This window comes from Eriocheir sinensis, unplaced genomic scaffold (assembly GCF_024679095.1).
Source record: "Eriocheir sinensis breed Jianghai 21 unplaced genomic scaffold, ASM2467909v1 Scaffold698, whole genome shotgun sequence".
Lineage (NCBI taxonomy): Eukaryota > Metazoa > Arthropoda > Malacostraca > Decapoda > Varunidae > Eriocheir > Eriocheir sinensis.
The window spans coordinates 17,501-37,500 of NW_026112051.1; the positions used below are offsets into that span (position 1 = coordinate 17,501).

At 42.9% G+C, this 20,000-nt stretch overlaps 2 protein-coding genes across 43 annotated transcripts in view; both read left to right on the forward strand.

Moving 5' to 3' along the window:
* LOC126993894 (neogenin-like) overlaps window positions 1–3,181 on the forward strand; it is a 4,132-nt gene extending 951 nt beyond the window's left edge. The window contains exons 3-5 of one of the 2 annotated variants that reach the window (XM_050853030.1): window positions 102–280; window positions 1,465–1,670; window positions 2,425–3,181. In XM_050853030.1, coding sequence (XP_050708987.1) covers window positions 1,473–1,670; window positions 2,425–2,535 — 309 coding nt within the window. In that variant the 5' untranslated portion in view covers window positions 102–280; window positions 1,465–1,472 and the 3' untranslated portion in view covers window positions 2,536–3,181. The remainder of the gene's footprint in view (window positions 1–101; window positions 281–1,464; window positions 1,671–2,424) is intronic. The other variant, XM_050853029.1, reaches the window with a different exon arrangement.
* Window positions 3,182–7,623: 4,442 nt separating this feature from the next.
* Window positions 7,624–20,000, forward strand: part of LOC126993895 (heme peroxidase 2-like) — a 71,451-nt gene continuing 59,074 nt past the window's right edge. For 38 of the 41 annotated variants that reach the window (XR_007748435.1, XR_007748430.1, XR_007748427.1 and 35 more), the window contains exons 1-4: window positions 7,625–7,789; window positions 8,358–8,516; window positions 9,026–9,171; window positions 13,371–13,630. Coding sequence is in view for 25 of the 41 variants with exons in the window: in XM_050853041.1 (XP_050708998.1) it covers window positions 13,389–13,630 (242 nt within the window). In the remaining 16 variants the exon portion in view is untranslated. Of the gene's footprint in view, window positions 7,790–8,357; window positions 8,517–9,025; window positions 9,172–13,370; window positions 13,631–20,000 lie in introns of all 41 variants that reach the window. The other 3 variants (XM_050853044.1, XM_050853056.1, XM_050853043.1) reach the window with 3 other exon arrangements.

Here is a 20,000-nt window from a genome sequence, read left to right on the forward strand (position 1 = left end):
TTTGTATAATTTTGTTTTCATGGTACAAAATATTCATGTTTGGAAGCCATGATAAAACCTACATAGTGATCATGATGGTGGAGTCACTGTGTTATCTGCAGTGTCTTGTGGTCCATTACAGCCGTGGCGCTGACTGACCACATCAGGGTGTGTTGGCAGCCCCCCGCACAGCACAATGTGCTGCTGTGCGGCTACACCATTGCCTGGGACCAAGGCGTGGCGGACATCTACTCCAAGATCGTGGACAGCAAGCAGCACGGTTACATCATTGATAAGCTGGGTGTGTAAGATGATCATTTGTGACTAATTTTCCATTTTCTGGCCAAGTAGTATGCAGACCTGCAGTGTGATTCTCCACAAGATAGGGATTTTGAATTAGCCACTTCTACATTTGTGTTGAGCCAAGAGAAGGTAAAGATTTTGTTAGCCTGTCAAATGCGATTGGCACGGATTTGCCTTCACTGTTAGTCTGGTAACCTTTCTCTGCCTCTCTGGTGGACAGTGGAGTGTTTCCCATGTGGTATTGGTGTGCTGGATATCCCCTCCCAAGGTGCAGGACTTTACATTTTTCTTCACTGAATTTTAGTATAAAACATTTTGATCCATTTTTATAGCTTGGTGAGGTCTTCTGGTAGGAAATCCACAGTCAATGGGTTAAATGATATCATAGTTAACCATTTATTGAGTCTGGAGTTAACATTACATTCACCCCCCCAAAAAAAAATGATGATGGAGTCCATAACAAGTTTTCATTTAAGCAAAGTAAAGTGAAGGTAGAGATCTTGCTAAGTAGATCATAGTTAAACATTTATTGAGTCTGTTAACATTTCACACACACACACACACACACACACACACACACACAAACACACACAGAAAAGTATTTACACACCATCATAAAGTTAGCTCTCCATATTGTGAAGACCCTGGACCATGAGAGCAATTATTGAGGGAAAGGAGGTGGTATTCTGAGTTGCCATTTTCAGACTCATCATCGTTCAGGCTCATTCCTCTGTCTGCCCTGAACTCTCAGATATTTCCTGGGTGGTCATAATGTTAGTCCGGTTATTCATTGGTTATCTGTGGCCTGTTATCTGTCTTTCTACCTGTTGTCTGTTAGTCTATCTTATTTGTTATCTGTTCTGCCCAGTTTAACCCCTTGACTGCGGATTTCCTAGCAGCAGACCTCGCCAAGCTACAGGAATGGAACAAAAAGTGTCCGTGGCTACAGTTCAGTGAAGAAAAGTGTAGTCCTGCACCTTGGGAGGGGATATCCAGCACACCAATACCACATGGGAAACACTCCACTATCCACCACAGACAGAGAGAGAAAGACCTGGGACTATGTTACCAGGCTACAAGTGAAGGCAAAATCCGTGCCAATCACAGCGGACGGGTTAAGGGTCGTGAAAAAATTGTTGTATTGTTACGATTAGGTCCATAACAAGTTCTCCATCTCCTCAGAACCCAACATGGAGTTTGTGATAAGCCTGCGAGCCTTCAACAACGTGGGTGACGGGCAACCGGTGTACCAGCAAGTCCGCACCCAGCCAGAGGAGGAGGAGGTGGTGGCACCCACGCTGGACCCGGCGGTGTGGGTGAAGGCCGTGGTGCTGACACCCTTCACCGTGGTGCTGCAGTGGGCGGACACCATGCTGAGCCAGAACCAGGTGATTTATTTATTTATTTATTTATTATTATTATTATTTTTTCAAGGAGGCAACTCAAGGTAAACAAATTAAACAACAATTAAAAGGCCACTAGATGCCGTTCCAAACACAAGCATGAAGAATGGGAGGTCAAAGAGGTCAGTTTTGGGTAGTGTTGCTGGGCTGCTTCAGGGAGGGCAGTCATCAGCTGGAAAATATATGTTTTATCTCATGTTCTTTGTGCACTGTGTCATGACTTGCCACTTGCATCAACACAGCAGCGGAAAAGTTAGTCATTTGTCAAGGAACTTATTCACCACTTACACATTCTTGTTTCCCTGCACACACTCCCTTATTCGCCTCATATCCACCTCTCCACATCCTTATTCGTAACTTGCATCCTTCTCCCTCCTACAAACAGCCCCTCATTCACCTCATATCTTCCTCTCTATATCCTTATCCATTACTTACTCATACTCTCGTCCCAGCAAACTCCCTTATTCACCTCACGTCCACCTCACACATCCCTATCCATAACTCATGCATCCTCTTTTTCCTGCAAACAGTCCCTTATACACCTCATATCCTCCCTCATACATCCTTATCCTTCACTTACACATCCTCTTTTTCCTGCAAGCACTCCCTCACACCCTTCCTATCCTCCTGTCATTCATGTCTCATTTCACAAGCCAGTCCTTCATCCAGTGACCTTTCTTATGTTTTCCTCCGTCCTTGTACCTGACTCCCTGTTAATACTGACCTTTGACTCCTGCAGTACAACAGCTGCACCACCTTCTCGTCCTCATCCTCCAGCCGCTACGTCAACGCCACGGATGTGACCTGCCTCATTGACAGCCTCAAGCCATCAACAGTGAGTTTGCTGTGAAGACCATCAGGGTGAGACCACAGTGCTGGAAGCCTTCGTTCTTCTTTCAGTAAATATTCACTCAGTCCTGCAACACTTCTCAAGGAAATCCTGCACAGCTGAATCCTTGCTGTGATGAGGCACAGAGAAATTATGACTCATAGGGTGAGCTATTATTAGTGTTTGAGATATTGATTTTTTCATTGACCTTTTGCAAATACTTAAGAATGAACCTTACATAATGGTATTAGAAACAGCACAGCAGGGTTGGCAATGATTTAATCAAATTGATTTAATCAAATGATTAAATCATTGATTTTATTTGTATTTTTTCTGAGTAAAAGTATTCCATAGGTAAAATGATGTGCTCCAAAGATGATAAAGTAAAACAACCTATTCATGTGCAATGATTCATTTATTCTCTTCAAAGTATAAAAAAAGGATTCCTACATTATTATATCCTCCTGCGCTAATGTTGCCAACTTGACATGTTTTTTACTAGGTAAAAAATCAGCCTCCTTTAGTCTTTACTAACTTGGCTGGCAATGTATCATAATAGCAACCAAGGTTTGCAACCAAACTGTAACAGAATAGAAGTAGATATTCTTCTGTATGGTAATAATATAATATTTTGTCATGAAAATGACAACTTCAGGCAACTCTATCTGTCCTAAACCTGCTCCTGTACCAACGACAAACAAGTACTGAACAAGTATGTATCTGGATCCTTGACTGTGCTCAGACTTACAGGCCTAAACTTAAACTTAAAGTAACCGGCTGGAGTAGGTAGGAAGACACCTACCGAACGGCGCAAGCCACTCCCGGTGAGGTATATGGGAGGTGAGAAGCTGAAGCCCTCCAAAGACCCTTCCCATGTCCTCACTAACCGTTTCCCTATTGTCTCACCAACACCGGAGAGTAGTTCAGCATGCTCTCTAAAGACAGATCCTCTCTTTATCCACACCACACTACATTCACATAACATATACACTTTTTCCAAAATTCAAAATTCAAATGGCTCAATTAAGCAATGCCTCAGAGTCCCCGCCTGGGGAGGACCTAAATTCCCAGGGAGGACTTCCCTTCTGGCTGCCGACCAGAGAGGTGTCTTGATAACTCCTCGAACCTCTTTATTCTCAATTTCTGCAACATTCGCGGTCTTCGCTCAAATTTTCATTCTGTGGAACATCATCTCTCCTCCTCTAAACCTCACCTTCTCTTCCTTACCGAAACACAGGTTTCTGAGGCTACTGACAGCAATCTCTACTCTGTTCCTCCTCCTACTATCTCTATCCTAAATTTCAATCCAAAGCTGGATGTTGCGCCTACGTGCGCAACGACATCACTTGCTCTCGTGCCCACGACCTTGACTCTTCTGAATTTTCCACCATCTGGTTAAGACTTCACTGTCATTCTATTACTAAATACATCTGTGCTGTTTATCTCTCACCTAACTCTACCAACTACGTAAAATTCTTTGACTATTTGAATTCTAAAGTGGAGCACATCTTGACCCACTCTCCCTTCGCTGAAATCTCCATCCTAGGAGATTTCAATGTTCACCACCAGCTTTGGCTTTCATCCTCTTTCACTGACCATCCTGGTGAACAAGCCTACAACTTTGCTATCCTCAACGACCTAGAGCAGTTGGTCCAGCACCCTACACGTATTCCTGACCGTCTTGGAGATCGGCCCAACATTCTAGACCTCTTCCTTACCTCAAACCCTTCTGCTTATTCTGTCAAACTGTTCTCTCCGTTGGGCTCCTCCGATCACAATCTTATTTCTGCATCCTGTCCTATCGCTCCTGTACATCCTCTGGACCCACCGAAGAGGCGATGCTTCTGGCATTTTGCTTCAGCTCGGTGGGACGACCTGAGGATGTACTTTTCTGATTTCCCGTGGAATGATTATTGCTTCCAGGATAGAGACCCCTCTGTGTGTGCCCAACGCATCACAGAGGTGATTGTCTCTGGAATGGAGGCATACATTCCTCGTTCTTTCTCTACTCCTCACGCTAAAAAGCCTTGGTTTAATCACGCTTGTTCTCGTGCTGTCAATGATAGAGAGGTAGCTCACAAAAGGTACCAGAGCCTTCAAACTAATGTTAATTATGAACTTTACATTTCTGCCCGGAATCATGCCAAATCTATTCTCCGACTAACCAAAAATTCTTTCATTAATAGAAAATGTCAAAACCTTGCTTTCTCTAACTCTTCCCGTGACTTCTGGCATCTAGCCAAAAACATCTCCTCCAACTTCACTTCTTCATCTTTCCCTCCACTCCTCAGTCCTGACGGCAACACTGCCGTCTCATCTATCTCTAAGGCTGAACTCTTCTCTCAAACTTTTTCTAAAAACTCCACTCTGGACGATTCTGGGCATATTCCTCCTACTCATCCCCCCTCTGACTCCTTTATGCCTGTTATAAAGATTCTTCAAAATGATGTTTTCTATGCCTCTGGCCTCCATACTCAGAAGGCTTATGGACCGGATGGAGTGCCTACTATGGTCCTTAAAAAATGGGCCTACGTGCGGTCACCCTGCCTGTTCAAACTCTTTAGCCTCTGCCTTTCAACATCTACATTTAATTCTTGATTGAATTATGCATTCACACATACTGTAAATAAGAAGGGTGACCGCTCCAATTCCTCAAACTACCGTCCTATTGCTTTACTTTCTTGTCTATCTAAAGCTTTTGAATCAATCCTTAACCGTAAGATTCAAAAGCACCTTTCCACTTCTGACCTTCTATCTGATCGCCAGTATGGGTTCCGCAAGGGGCGTTCTACTGGTGATCTCCTAGCCTTCTTAACTGACTCTTGGTCATCCTCTCTTAGCCGTTTCGGTGAAACTTTTGCTATTGCGCTGGACATATCAAAAGCTTTTGATAGGGTCTGGCACAAATCTTTGCTTTCTAAACTACCCTCCTACGGTTTCTATCCTTCTCTCTGTACCTTTATCTCCAGTTTCCTTTCTGACCGTTCTATTTCTGCCGTGGTAGACGGTCACTGTTCTTCCCTAAATCTATTAACAGTGGTGTCCCACAGGGTTCTGTCCTATCTCCCACTCTTTTTCTGTTGTTCATTGATGATCTTCTTTCCAAAACGAACTGTCCTATCCATTCCTACGCCGATGATTCCACTCTGCATTATTCAACTTCTTTTAATAGAAGACCCACCCTTCAGGAACTTAACGACTCAAGGCTGGAGGCTGCAGAACGCTTAGCCTCAGACCTTACTATTATTTCCGATTGGGGCAAGAAGAACCTGGTGTCCTTCAACGCCTCAAAAACACAGTTTCTCCACCTATCCACTCGACACAATCTTCCAAACAACTATCCCCTATTCTTTGACAACACCCAGCTATCACCTTCCTCAACACTAAACATCCTCGGTCTATCCTTAACTCAAAATCTCAACTGGAAACTTCATATCTCATCTCTTACTAAATCAGCTTCCTCGAGGCTGGGCGTTCTGTACCGTCTCCGCCAGTTCTTCTCCCCTGCACAGTTGCTGTCCATATACAAGGGCCTTGTCCGCCCTCGTATGGAGTATGCATCTCGTGTGGGGGGGCTCCACTCACATAGCTCTTCTGGACAGAGTGGAGGCAAAGCCTCTTCGTCTCATCAGCTCTCCTCCTCATACTGATAGTCTTCTACCTCTTAAATTCCGCCGCAATGTTGCCTCTCTTTCTATCTTCTATCGATATTTCCACGCTGACTGCTCTTCTGAACTTGCTAACTGCATGCCTCCCCTCCTCCCGCGGCCCCGCTGCACTCGACTTTCTACTCATGCTCATCCCTATACTGTCCAAACCCCTTATGCAAGAGTTAACCAGCATCTTCACTCTTTCATCCCTCACGCTGGTAAACTCTGGAACAATCTTCCTTCATCTGTATTTCCTCCTGCCTACGACTTGAACTCTTTCAAGAGGAGGGTATCAGGACACCTCTCCTCCCGAAACTGACTTATCTTTCGGCCACCTCTTTGGATTCTTTTTAGGAGCAGCGAGTAGCGGGCTTTTTTTTTTATTAATGTTTACTTTTTGTGCCCTTGAGCTGTCTCCTTTGTAAAAAAAAAAAAAAAACCTATGGAAACTTATGAATCACTCACCAGGATATATATATATATATATATATATATATATATATATATATATATATATATATATATATATATATATATATATATATATATATATATATATATATATATATATATATATATATATATATATATATATATATATATATATATATATAAAATGCATGATGGGGACTGGGGGAACTTTGTTTGGTGTGCCAATATCACACTTTTCACACACTTTTCCCCATCAGGTTTGGCGTGAGTCCCCTATAGCCTGGTGGCCTCCAACACCCTGCTGGTGGCCTGACCGTCCTGGCTCCCTGGCCAGCCGTCCACCACCACCTTCACCCGCAGCCGCTGCAGCGGAACAATGGGAGGATCACAGGTGAGCTGATGGGTTACCAGGATGGCATCTTCAAATTATATAAAAATAAAAAAGAGTCAGTGTGCCAAACCACAGTGATGTACTAGACTACATAGTTAAGGGAACACACCTTCACTGACGTGGAAAAGACCTGGATATATAGTAAATAAACAGTGACTTAGGTCATGGTGGTGGGCAGCGTGGGCCAGGCAGGAAGCAAGAACCATACATCCTGTCAGCCACTATAAATACAATTTGCCTGAGCCACTACCGGGCTGGGGTCATCCAAGAGGCCCCTCCAAAGAGCCTACTGGAGCTATGGGCAGCACTTAACCCAGTAGCTGCAGGGATCATGTTTCTGAAAGGCCACTCTAAGCACTGCCTTGGGCCGACCATCAGGACCCACCAGGAAGAAGCCTACCGGCGCAATAGGCCGCGACGTAAAAAAAAGAGAGAGAGAGAGAGAAAATCATCACTCAGGCAAACCATTTTATAATATATATCAATGCATTTGTGATCAGTTTATGCATCATCTATTTAGGCCCGTCGCTGCTACACGGTAAAGCCACAAATTTTGCCTGTCACTGGTACACGGTTAAAAAAAGATTATTGAGAGAGTAATTTTGTTTGTTCCAGGCTACGTGATATTCCTCACCACGGACCAAACTGTCAGTGACTGGGTGATGGGGGAAGTGGCGGGGGACTGGCTCACCCTCACCGTCCATGGACTGACGCCTTCAAGGAAGTATTTGCACAAGATGCACTCTCACAATGTCAAAGGTTTTGGTCCATTCTCCTCCGTGGAAAGCTTCACGACTTCCAGGTAAGGAAGTGTTAGTCTTAGGGAGCCGTCATTGCTGTGGTGCATCAGTCACTGTTCTCCCAGTTATGCACATGTTGTGTCCCACCACACTGTCCCTCATCATGGAGCACTCCCTCCCTGAGGCTGACTTGAGGCCCATTACCTGCATGCTGTGTGCTGTGGTGCATCAGTCACTGTTCTCCCAGTTATGCACATGTTGTGTCCCACCATACTGTCCCTCATCATGGAGCACTCCCTCCCTGAGGCTGACCTGAGGCCCATTACCTGCATGCTCTGTGAATGCCACTTCTGGCTCTGTGGGCATGTGGGTAAACCCTGCTTACCAGGTTGTTTATGTAAGAGACAATCCTTAGTAAAGAGTGTGCCCAGAAAGTTGGGTTAGAGCAGGTTGATGGATCCTGCTGGGAGGTACATGGTATGGGGAAGGTGCCTGCATAGGGACCTGCACAGAGGAACCCCCAAGAATGGTGTCATAGTTTGGGTGAGGCAGGCTGGCAGAGGCCCCCATTGATTGACTGATTGATTAAGCCAATGTTAAATATATTATACATCTGCTCCTGTGTTCCAGCTGTTGACAAGAGCATCGGTGAGCCCCCAGGCTGGTGTGTGGAGCGAGAGGCCTGATTGTGCTGGTGATCGCTGGCGTGGCAGGAGCCATGACCAGCTGGGGCTTTGGCCACCACACTGTACTGCCGCGGGTCAAGGCGGAGCCCAGGCCAAGCATTGTGTAAGGTGGCAGGACAGTTTCTTGTTGGTGTGTTTCATCCCATGACTCATTTCAGCAATCCTTTACACTGACTGCAGGAACTTTTTATTCACTTTGTAATATGGAGAACAAGGCTGCAGGGCATAGTCCACAAAGACTTAAGTTTGCCAAGATTAGAGAAAGAAAAAAAAAGGTAAACTTGTTCATAGGAAATGTTCAAGATGGACTTTCATTTTGTGCTATACATAGTTGCAGGGTAACAAGTGACCTCTGTTTGTGATATCTGTGTCTCTTGGTGGAGCAGCTAACATGTGTTTCTAACTTGTGATTGCTTGCAGTGTGCTGGCTGGGAGCTATTTCTTTAAATTAATTCAAATATGCTTTGTTGAACTCAAACCTCATACCTTTAACATCCATCCTGTTTTGAAGATTGCATGTGCCCTTCCATCTCCCTCTGGACAGCCCTGCGAGGTACAGCAGCAGCACTCAGTAGTATTTAGCAGCTAGTAAGATGCATCACTTCCTTGCAGTGTTGGCGGCAGCTGCAGTGAGAGCAACAAGCCTGGCGTCCAGCCTCCAGACCTGTGGATCCATCACGGCCACTTGGAGCTGAAGAACTTTGACAAGGGTGAGCGCAGCAACTCCCCCAACCACGCCTCCATCATCCAGCACACAGGTGGGTGTCTTTGTCAGTCATTGAACAGTGTGCAGCTCATGGGAGTCCTGTCATTTGTGTGGTATTTTTTGTAATATTTGGTTGCTGGTGTTTTGTTGCCAGTCACTGCTGCGTTGTAGTGTGCCAGTGACGCCACACACAACCTTACACAACCCACAGACACTCCAGTATGAGAGTCATCACACATTACAGAGTTTCCATCTATCTCTATCCAGACACTCCCTCCGTGCCTGCTCAAAGTTTCTCAAAGATCTTTCCCCCCTCTCCCTAACGTACTCTTGCACCCTATCCCTCCATTTCACTCAAGGTCGTCCTCTAGCATTCCCTCCCTCTATCTCACTCACATACACCCTTCTGGTCATCTTACTCTCCTTCATTTGCTCCATGTGGCCAAACCACTTTAAAGTCTGTCGCTTCACTTCTTACACCACTCAAAGCTTCTTACCTTCAACCACGTGACACATTCCAAAACTCTCGTACACACTTTCATTACTCATTCCATCCATTCTTCTCACACCACAAGCACTTCTCAAATAACTCATTTCCACTGCCTGCACTCTAGACCTCTGACTTTCATTCCAGGCCCTCGTTTCTCTTGCATATGTGAGGGTTGGTACTATTATTGTATTTCTCAAATCCCTCTTTACCTCCATGCTCACACTTCTGCCATTCATGATTTGTCTCAAAGACCCTACCACCCTTCTTCCTTGCAATGCCCTTTCTCTTGTCACTCTCTCTGCACCACCATGCTTACACATAACTGATCCAAGAGCCGCGGGTCACTCTTCTCAAATGCTCTGAAACCCAGTTCCAGGTTGACCCTGGGCTCATAGAGTCTATACTGTTCTGCACTGTGTCTCACTGACATGGTGGTGTCCAAATGAAAATCCTGTAGAATATTTCTCAAATATCCAGGTTTACCAAATCGCATTGCTTGATAAGTCAAGACAAATATTTTGTAGACTATGCGTGCCTTGATGGGCAGCCAATGCAAGTCTGTAAGTGCAGGTGTTATTCTCTCACCAGACCCTTTGTTAGCCTTGCAGCTCTGTTCATAACAAGTTGTAGTTTCTTCAGCAGATATTTAGGAAGGCCATAATAAAGTGAGTTACAATAATCCAGCTTTCTATTTACATGATTATATATAAGCATCTTCATGGTCTTATCATCCAGGTATTTCTTGACAAATGCAATATTTCTGAGATGGTATCCTGCAGTTCTCACCACCTGACTGATCTGTTCTTTGAATGATAGAGTGCAGTCAAGTATCACACCTAAATCTTTGACTGACTTTTTTACAGTCCTAGTGTCATCTTTTATCCGAAGAGTGGAAACATCTAGCCTCCTGACATCCTTGTTCTTCCCCACAATCAAGCATTCAGTTTTATCCTCATTCAGCTTCAGTTGCTTAGAATTCATCCATTTCCCGACATCATCCATAATTCTGCTCAGCTTATCTTCAGTGTTTTCCACATCACTCAGCGACAAATAGAACTGTGTATCATCAGCATACAGTTTAAAGTCAACTTCATGCCTTCTTAGCAAATGTGAAAGACCGATAGTATAAACACAGAATAAAATTGGACCCAGTACACTTCTCTCGGGGACTCCTCTTTGCAAAAGTTTATGAGTGGAGAACGATTTACCTATTTGCACACAGTAAGTTCTGTTCTCAAGGTAACTCCTCAGATAATCCAGCGCGCCACCCTCAATTCCAATAATCTTGCAATCCCGAAGCAATAGACTGTGCTCCACCGTGTCAAACGCAGCACTCAAGTCTAACAAAATCAGAACACCACACTTCCCTTCATCCATAAGCACAAGCAAGTTGTTTACCACCAAACAGAGAGTAGTTTCAGTTGAGTAAAGCCTCTTGTAGGCAGATTCATTATCCGGTAAAGCCTGCACCACTAGCAGATGCTCCATTAGCTGATTTAAGATCACATTTTCAAGTATCCTAGATAGAAACGTCAAGTTGGATACTGGTCTAGAGGAACTAAACACTGTGGGTCCAGTTTACCTTTAACGATAGGTTGCACGATCGCCGCTTTCTCACTCTCAGGGAAAGTCTTGTTTTCGATACTAGTGTTAACCATCACAGTCATAATATTTAAGAAATCACTAAAGTTTCCACTCTTAATGATGTCACTTATCGGCAAGGAATCACCATCACAGTACGTCAGGTTCACCTGTGTATGATAGTTTTCACCACAGCCACATCCACTTGTTGAAAGCCTGTTAACTTTATTTCAGGGACTGGAGTTTCCACAGCGGATCCATGGTAACCGCGGTCGCCTCTAAAGTTCATGATAACTTTCTCAATTTTCTTGTCAAAAAAGTCTAAAAACTTATTTGCCAGCACTTCATCCGAGAAACCATCCGGAAGCTTGTTAACCTTTCTGTTTCCACTCAAACTGTCAAGCACCTTATATAATTTATTGATGTTCGGCCCTGCCTCCACAACCTTATTCCGATAGTATTCTTTTCCGTTTTATCACAAGCCGATTTTCTTTGTTTCTCGCCACCTGGTATGCTCTTCTTGCCTCATCTGAATTTTTCATAATCCACAGTCTTTCTTTTTTCTTCTCTCTTTTTGCCCACAGTATTTCCACATTAAACCAAGGTGCATGATCTCTCAACACTATCTCCTTTTCACTCAGAGGACAGAGGCTGTTATACTCATCTTTAGCTAAACCATTATATAGCTTAACCAGGCAGGTAGCACAATTTCCACGTAACACCGAGCCATGTTCACAGATTTCACGACAATTAATAGTAATTTCCTGTATCACAGAGTTAATCAGTATTTCTGGTTGAAAATTCTTTCGCAATCTGAACGTAATCTTTTTTCTCTGCACTGCTTCCCTCACGTATGAAATTTCAAAGGTTACCAATTTATGCACCGGGGATATACAACATATTTCATCAACACCCCCCCTTGCACTAGATCACCGTCTATATCGCTGAAAACCAAGTCTAGCACATGACCCCCTAAAGAAGTCATCTCGTTCACTTTATTAATCAGGTTGAAACTGTCCATCATCTCAATGAAGGCCATGGCAGAAGAATTTTCAGGATCATCAATCCATAGATTAAAGTCACCACGGATGAACACATTTGCACTCACCATATCCACAGACTCCAAAAATGTGCGAAATTCATCAATAAAGACCTCTGCTCTTGTATCCGGAGGTCCATACACCACAATAAAGGTGAATTTCCTATCAATTTCACAGATGACTTGCACTAATTCAAAGGTATCCCACCTTTCTGATGCTTTTCTCCGAATCTTCTTAAAAGAATTCGAAAGAAAGATCCCAACACCGCCACCCCTTCTTGTCTCCCTCGGGACATGTATAAAGGTATGAGTACATGCGGAATGTACAATTGGAGTAGGCCTAGATCTGTACGTATGTCAAAACTGCAAGTCTGATTAGGCATTACAGTATTGCTTTAAATATAATTTGTTTAAGTTTTTGAAAGGCATCCATAAGTGAACACTTTTGAGTATGAGACTATAAGGAAGTTGGTGTTTTTAACTGTTTCAGATATCAATATTCAACAGAAAGGACATATTTTATCAAATTAATTGAATATTTAGTTCCATATATTTTTCATGAAAGTAGATGTTCCTTTTGTTACAAAAATTCAGAAGAAAGGGAAGCTGTCTAATATTACTAGTCTAAAAGAAGGGGATACCTTTAGGAAAATTAATTAATTGTTTAGTTTTACATTCTGTTCATTAGGAGACACAAATATGACTGTGTTCCTATATTTCACATCAAGAGAGATTTATAGGGTATAGTTTTCAAAAAGGGAATACATATATTTTTATAAAGTGAAAAAACTATTTTCCTTATGTTTCTGTGAGTTTTATTATTGTAAGCCAGAGTGGGGTAGAAGGCCTACCCAGTGGGCGTTTTACCCCACATGCAGGGTAAGAAGCCCCCTTATTATTTTTTTTAAATTGTCATTATAGAAAGGTGTAAATCATAATGAGTGGATATGATATATACCATAGATAGGCCTTAGCCTAAGCTTTCAACAGATCTTTTTTTTTTAATTCTATTGCAAAAAATGTTGCTACAACAGGCAATCTCTTATAAGGGCAACTTACCCCACCTTACCCTATTACGAATTTGGGAAGAGTATTAAAAGGCAAGCATTTTGCACATCAATCAGTCTTTTCCAATTTGCAGGAGTCGCGTCACATCACAATGGGACCAAAAAAGGACGAGAAGGGACAAGACAAGAAGAAAAGGTCTTCTGCTGCCGCTGCTGCCTCTCCTGATGATGATGAGCAACAAGAAGACACTCAAGAACAACCTGCCAAGAAAGTGAAGGGACGATCCAAGGAGAGGTCATCGTCTGCTACCGGGGAGACACCCCCTCCTCCAGCCCTCTTGCGTCACCAATCCACTTGGACACAGAGCCCCAACCTGGTCATGATGATGCTGGGGTGTGTCTTTTGCTCAAAATCGGGAGCAAATTCTTGGAGGAGATTTGAAACTCGTAGTAGATCCGGAGTTATCGGTGTAGTTCGTCGTACATTGTAGTACTTCGTACTTACAAGTCGGGACAGTTGGTGTGGTTCGTGATACTTCGTAGTACTTCGGCTCCAAAACTCGGCGTACTTCGGGAGAAAATCAGGGTGAAATCATAGTACATCGTAGCATATTGTAGTACGTCGTAGCACTTTGGGAAATAATTCGGTGTACTTCGGGGAATATGCCCTCGAGGTCGACCGAACGCCTCGAGATGAAAAGATAACCAAATTTTCGTAGTGATTCGGGGAAAACGCGGTCTCCCGAGGTACTACGATTTTTTTGTGATTCGGCGTCTGTGAGACCGTGAGGCGTAAGTGTGTTCTCTCAAAGTTTCCGATAGTTTGGTCGCTGCTCTCTGTATTCTTTCCAACTTTCTAATTTCTTTCTTCAATGTAGGTGACCACACTAACGCTGCATATTCCAGTCTTGGACGTATCACCGATGTTATTAGTTTCTTCACCATCTCTTCATCTAGATATGTAAATACTGCTTTTATGTTTCTAAGAAGATTGTATGTTTCCCCAGTTATCCAATTTATATGCTTTCCAAAGGATAACTTGTCTGTTATTGTCACTCCCAGATCCTTATTCTTCTGTTTTTTTCATGATTCTTTCATTACTCAGAGAGTAGTTCCCCAATATCCGTCTACTGCTCTTACCAAACTCCATCACACTACACTTCTCTGTATTGAATGTCATTTCCCATTTGCGTGACCATTCGCTTATTCTATCGAAATCCTGACTCAAGGCTACACAGTCTTCTTCATTAGCCACCCTCCTCATTAGTTTAGCATCATCAGCAAACATATTCATATAGCTTGTCACCCCTTCTGTCATGTCAATTATATATATTGCAAACATAATCGGAGCCAGCACCGATCCTTGGGGGACTCCACTGGTCACTTCCGCCCAGCTTGATTTATTGCTCTTGATTACTGTTCTCATTTCTCTTTGTTAAAAAGTCTATAATCCAACCCTTATATTTTGCATCATCCTGTAGGTTTCTCCAAATAACCTGTTTATGTGCTTTTCTGGGGATGGTGTGTCTTGCATCGTTACTCCCAAATCTTTTTTCTTCATGTGCTAACTTTAAATTTTCTTCTCCCATCCTGTATGTCTTCCTTGGTCTTTTTATACTTTTCCCCATTTCCATAACATGGCATTTGTTTGCATTAAATTCCATCTCCCATAACTGGCTCCTTCTATACACTCTGTACAGGTCTTTTTGCAGTTCTTCACAGTCTTCCTCCGTCTACACTTTCCTTATTAATTTTGCATCGTCTGCAAAAAGGCTCATATAACTTTTTATACCCTTTGGCATATCATTTATATATATTATGAACATTATTGGTGTTTGTGTGTCATTTCAGGTAAAATAAAAGTATCAAGTATATAAAAAAAACTAGTCCTGTTAGGTTTGTGTGGGTCATGTCACGTGTTTGTGGAGGTCATCTTAGGTCCCAAGGGTGAGGTGTGTGTGTCTGTCTGTCTGCAGTGCTTGTTCCAGAGCCTCAAGGGAAGTGCCGGCAACCTGGAAGGGGTTTTGGGGCCCCTATTCAGAGTGCCTTAAAGTGTGTGTGTGTGTGTGTGTGTGTGTGTGTGTGTGTGTGTGTGTGTGTGTGTGTAATTCACCACGGCCTGATCACGAGTTGGACTGGCTTTCGCCAGCAGGTACCCTCCCGACGTGAGTAAGTGCTCATTATTGTCGATCTCTGGGTACTGCCAAGACCTCACACACCACACAACCCATCCCCCTTGCTCAAGGGGGGACAGTAACCACTCCTAGTCAACGGAAAGAATCTGGCCTGAGCGGGGCTCGAACCGCCGCCTGTTTGGCCGTGAAGACTTGCAGTGCAGCGCTCTACCGATTGAGCTACCGGAGCGGTGTGTGTGTGTGTGTGTGTGTGTGTGTGTGTCCACCTAGTTGTATTTACCTAGTTGTGACATACGGGAAAGGAGCTCGCGCTGTCCCGTCTCCATATCCGCTCCTATCCAACTTTTCCTTAAAATCATGAATGTTTCTTGCACAAACCACCTCCTCCTCCAGTCCATTCCACACCTCAATGCTTCTGTTTAGGAAGCTAAACTTTTTCACATCTCGCCTACACGTGGTCGCCCTCAACTCCTTTCCATGTCCTCTCGTTTCTCTCTCGCTCCACACACACACACACACACACACACACACACACACACAGGTCCTCTCTGTCCAGATTCTCCACCCAGCTCGCCACCCTGTACACTGCTATCAGGTCTCCTCTTTCTCTTCTTCTCTCCAGGGTTGTGAGCCCCATGCTATTGAGTCTCTCCTCGTAAGTCCGATCCTTAAGTTCTGGTACTATCTCTGATCTCCATCCAAGGGCACAATGCATTCAAACTATAAATCGAGCAAATAGGGTGCTGGGATTAATTTCAAGGAGCGTAAGCAACAGAAGCCCCGAAGTCTTCCTCAAACTATATTTAGCATTAGTTAGACCTCATCTTGACTATGTGGTTCAGTTCTGGTCACCTTACTATAGAATGGATATCAAAATATTAGAATCGGTGCAGAGGAGGATGACTAAGATGATTCAGGGGTTGAGAAACTTGCCATACGAGGAAAGACTCAAACAGTTAAACTTGCATTCTCTAGAGAGGCGAAGGGTGCGTGGAGACATGATCGAGGTTTATAAATGGATGAAGGGCTTTAATAAGGGAGACATTCATAAGGTTTTGTAGGTAAGAAAATTGGGTAGGACACGAAGTGTCCTACCCACTGGATAAATTCAGATTCAACAGGGACATAGGCAAAAATTGGTTTACAAACAGGGTGGTGGATGAGTGGAATAGGCTTAGCAGTCATGTTATAAGTGCCAATACAACTGTCACATTAAAAAATAGATTGGATAAATTCATGGACAGTGATTATTAGGTGGGGTTAGATACACGGGAGCTACACAGGAGCTTAGGTTCAGAGGAGCTGCCTCGTACAGGCCTACCGGCCTCTTGCAGACTCCAATGTTCTTATGTTCTTATGTTATCTTAGTTGCCATTCTCTGTACTCTTTCCAGCTTTCTTATGTTCTTCTTTTCATGAGGAGACCAGACCACTGCTGCATACTCCAGCCTTGGCCTTATCATTGTAACTATTATTTTCTTCATCATCTCCTCATCCAAATACACAAATGCCGTCCTTATGTTCTTCAGCAAATTCATAGTTTGTCCCTTTATCCTGTTGATGTGTTTGTCCGGTGACATGTACTCTGAGATAGTCACTCCCAAATCTTTTTCTTCCATTCCTCTGCATATTATCTCACTTCCCATCTTATAATCATATTCACATCTACTGCTCCTACCAAACTCTATTTTTTTACATTTCCCAAGGTTGAATTCCATCTGCCATGTACCACTCCACTCCCATATTTTGTCCAGGTTCCTCTGCAATGCCTCACAGTCTTTCACGTCATTGACTCGTCTCAATAGCTTTGCATAATCTGCAAACAATCTCACATGGCTGGTCACTCCTTCCACCATATCATTTATATAAACAACAAACATTATTGGCGCCAGCACCAAACCTTGTGTGACCCCACTCCTCACTGGGCACCAGTTGGAAGCCTTGTCCTTGATTATTGTCCTCATTTCCCTGTTAGTTAGGAAGTCCATCACCAACTCCACCCCTATTTTTAATTTTCCAAATTAGTCTTCTGTGCGGTACTTTGTCAAATGTCTTTTTCAAATCCAGGTACACTCCATCCCCCCAGCCGTCTCTCTCTTGCATTAAATCTGTCACCCTTGAGTAGTAACACAACAAGTTGGTGACACACGATCTCCCTCCTGAATCCAAACTGGCAATCTGAGATAATTCTCTCACTTACCCAAAAATCCGACCACCTGTTTTTAACTAACCTCTCACATATCTTTGCAACCACACTAGTGAGTGATACCGGTCTGTAATTTAATGGGTCCTCTCTCTCTCCTCCTTTATAAATTGGTACTATGTTTGCTCTCTTCCAGTCTTGTGGTACCCTTCCTTCACGCAGGGAGGCGCTCATTATGGAGTGCAGTTTCTCTGCAAGTTGCTCACTACATTCTTTCAGGATCCACCCTGATACTTCATCCAGCCCTGTCGCCTTTCTTACATCCAGCTTGTTCAAGCTTTCCTTGACCTCCTGCACCGTTAACTGTATCTCCTGCATAACCCTTCCTCTTTCCTGGCCCGGTGGTTGTACGAATTCGTCTTCCTTTGTGAAAACTCTATGAAAGCTGTTGTTCATCACTTCTGCCATCTCTGCTGGGGCTTCATATGTAGTTCCATCCATTTTCAGTTTATTGATTGTTTCTCAATTCTTTAATTTGCCGTTCACATGTCTATAAAATAATTTAGGTTGGTCTTTGCATTTATCGATTATATCTTTTTCATATTTCCGTTTTTCTTCTCTTCTAATCTTTGTATATTCATTCCTTGCTTGTTTGAAATTGTTCCACGCGTTGATTCTTCTTCGTCTCCTCCATCCCTTCCAGGCTTCCTCCTTTCTTTTTCTAGCTGCCTCGCATCTTTTGTTAAACCACTCCTTTTTACCAACATCCTTTTTGGTTACCTCAGGGACATATCTATTCTCGGCTTCTTTGTACAGCTTTAAAAACTCCTCCCACTTGTCTTGGGTACTTTTGGCTTTGAACAGCCCACTCCAATTTGCATTTTCAAAAAAAAGGTGTGTGTGTGCGTATTTACCTAGTTGTATTTACCTAGTTGTAGTTTTACAGGGCCTGGGCATTATGCTCGTGTGGTCCCGTCTCCGTGTCTGCATTTATCCAACTTATCTTTAAAGCTTTGCACACTCCTCGCTCAGACTGTTCCAAACCTCTACATTTCTTTGCGGGAAGCTATACTTCTTTGTGTCTCTCAAGCATCTCCCCTTTCTGAATTTTTTACTGTGTCCTCTTGTATTTCTGCTTATGTTTCCTTCTGTTAGTAGCAGTTCTTCATTATCTTCTTCATCTATTTTGTTTAATAATTTATAAATTTGGATTAGGTCTCCCCTTTCTCTTCTTTGTTCCAGTGTTGTTAAGTTAATTTCCTTTAATCTTTCCTCGTATATTAATCCCTCCAACTCTGGGACCATTTTTGATGCCATCCTCTGTATTCTTTCTAGTTTCTTTATATGCTTCTTCTTATGGGGGGACCACACTACCTCTGCATATTCTAATTTTGGTCTAATCATGGTAGTGATTAGCCTTCTCATCATGTCCTTGTCCATGTAGCTAAATGCTACTCCAATATTTCTCACCAAGTTATATGTGTCTCTAAAGATCCGATTTATATGACTCTCTGGTTGATTATCATCCCTCATCACTACTCCCAGGTCTCTCTCTTCATGCACTTTTTTTAATGTTTCACCATTTCCCATTTTGTATATCCAGATTGGTCTTGTTTCACTTTTACCCATTTCCATAACATGACATTTTTTCACATTAAATTCCATCTCCCAATCCATACTCCATTTCCAAATTTTGTATAGGTCTTCTTGCAATATTTCACAATCTTTGTTTCTTATATGTTTTTGTAATTTAGCGTCGTCAGCAAACAGGTTTATGTAGCTATTAACTCCTTCAGCCATGTCATTTACATATACCAGGAAGATTATCGGTGATAATACTGAACCCTGTGGTACTCCGCTTTCTACATTTCTCCATTCTGATTTTATGTCCTTGACCACAGTTCTCATCTCCCTTCCCATTAGGTAGCTTGCCATCCATTTTTTCATATTTCCTTTCAATCCTCCTTTATTTTCCAGTTTCCATAATAGTCTTGTATGTGGAACTTTGTCAAAGGCCTTTTTCAAATCTAGATAAATACAATCAAGCCATCCATCCCTTTCCTGAGTTCTGTCTGTCACTCTTGAGTAAAAACTGAGTAAGTTTGTAACACATGATCGGCCCTTTTGAAATCCATATTGTTTGCTGGTAATTAACTTATGCTCTTCTAGAAATTTAGTCCACTGCTTCTTTATTATTTTCTCACATATTTTGCACAAAACACTTGTCAGGGATATGGGTCTGTAGTTTGAAGGTTCATCTTTCCTTCCATTTTTATATATGGGGACCACTTCAGCCCTTCTCCACTCATTGGGCACCGTACCTGTTGCTACTGAGCATCTAATGATGTCGTATATTGGAACAATTAATTCATCTCTACATTTTTTTTAAATATACCCAGAAACTCCATCCGGTCCTACTGCTTTTCCATCTTCTAGTTCTCCCAGTAATTTATGGATCTCTTCTTTGTTTACCATAATCTCTTCCAT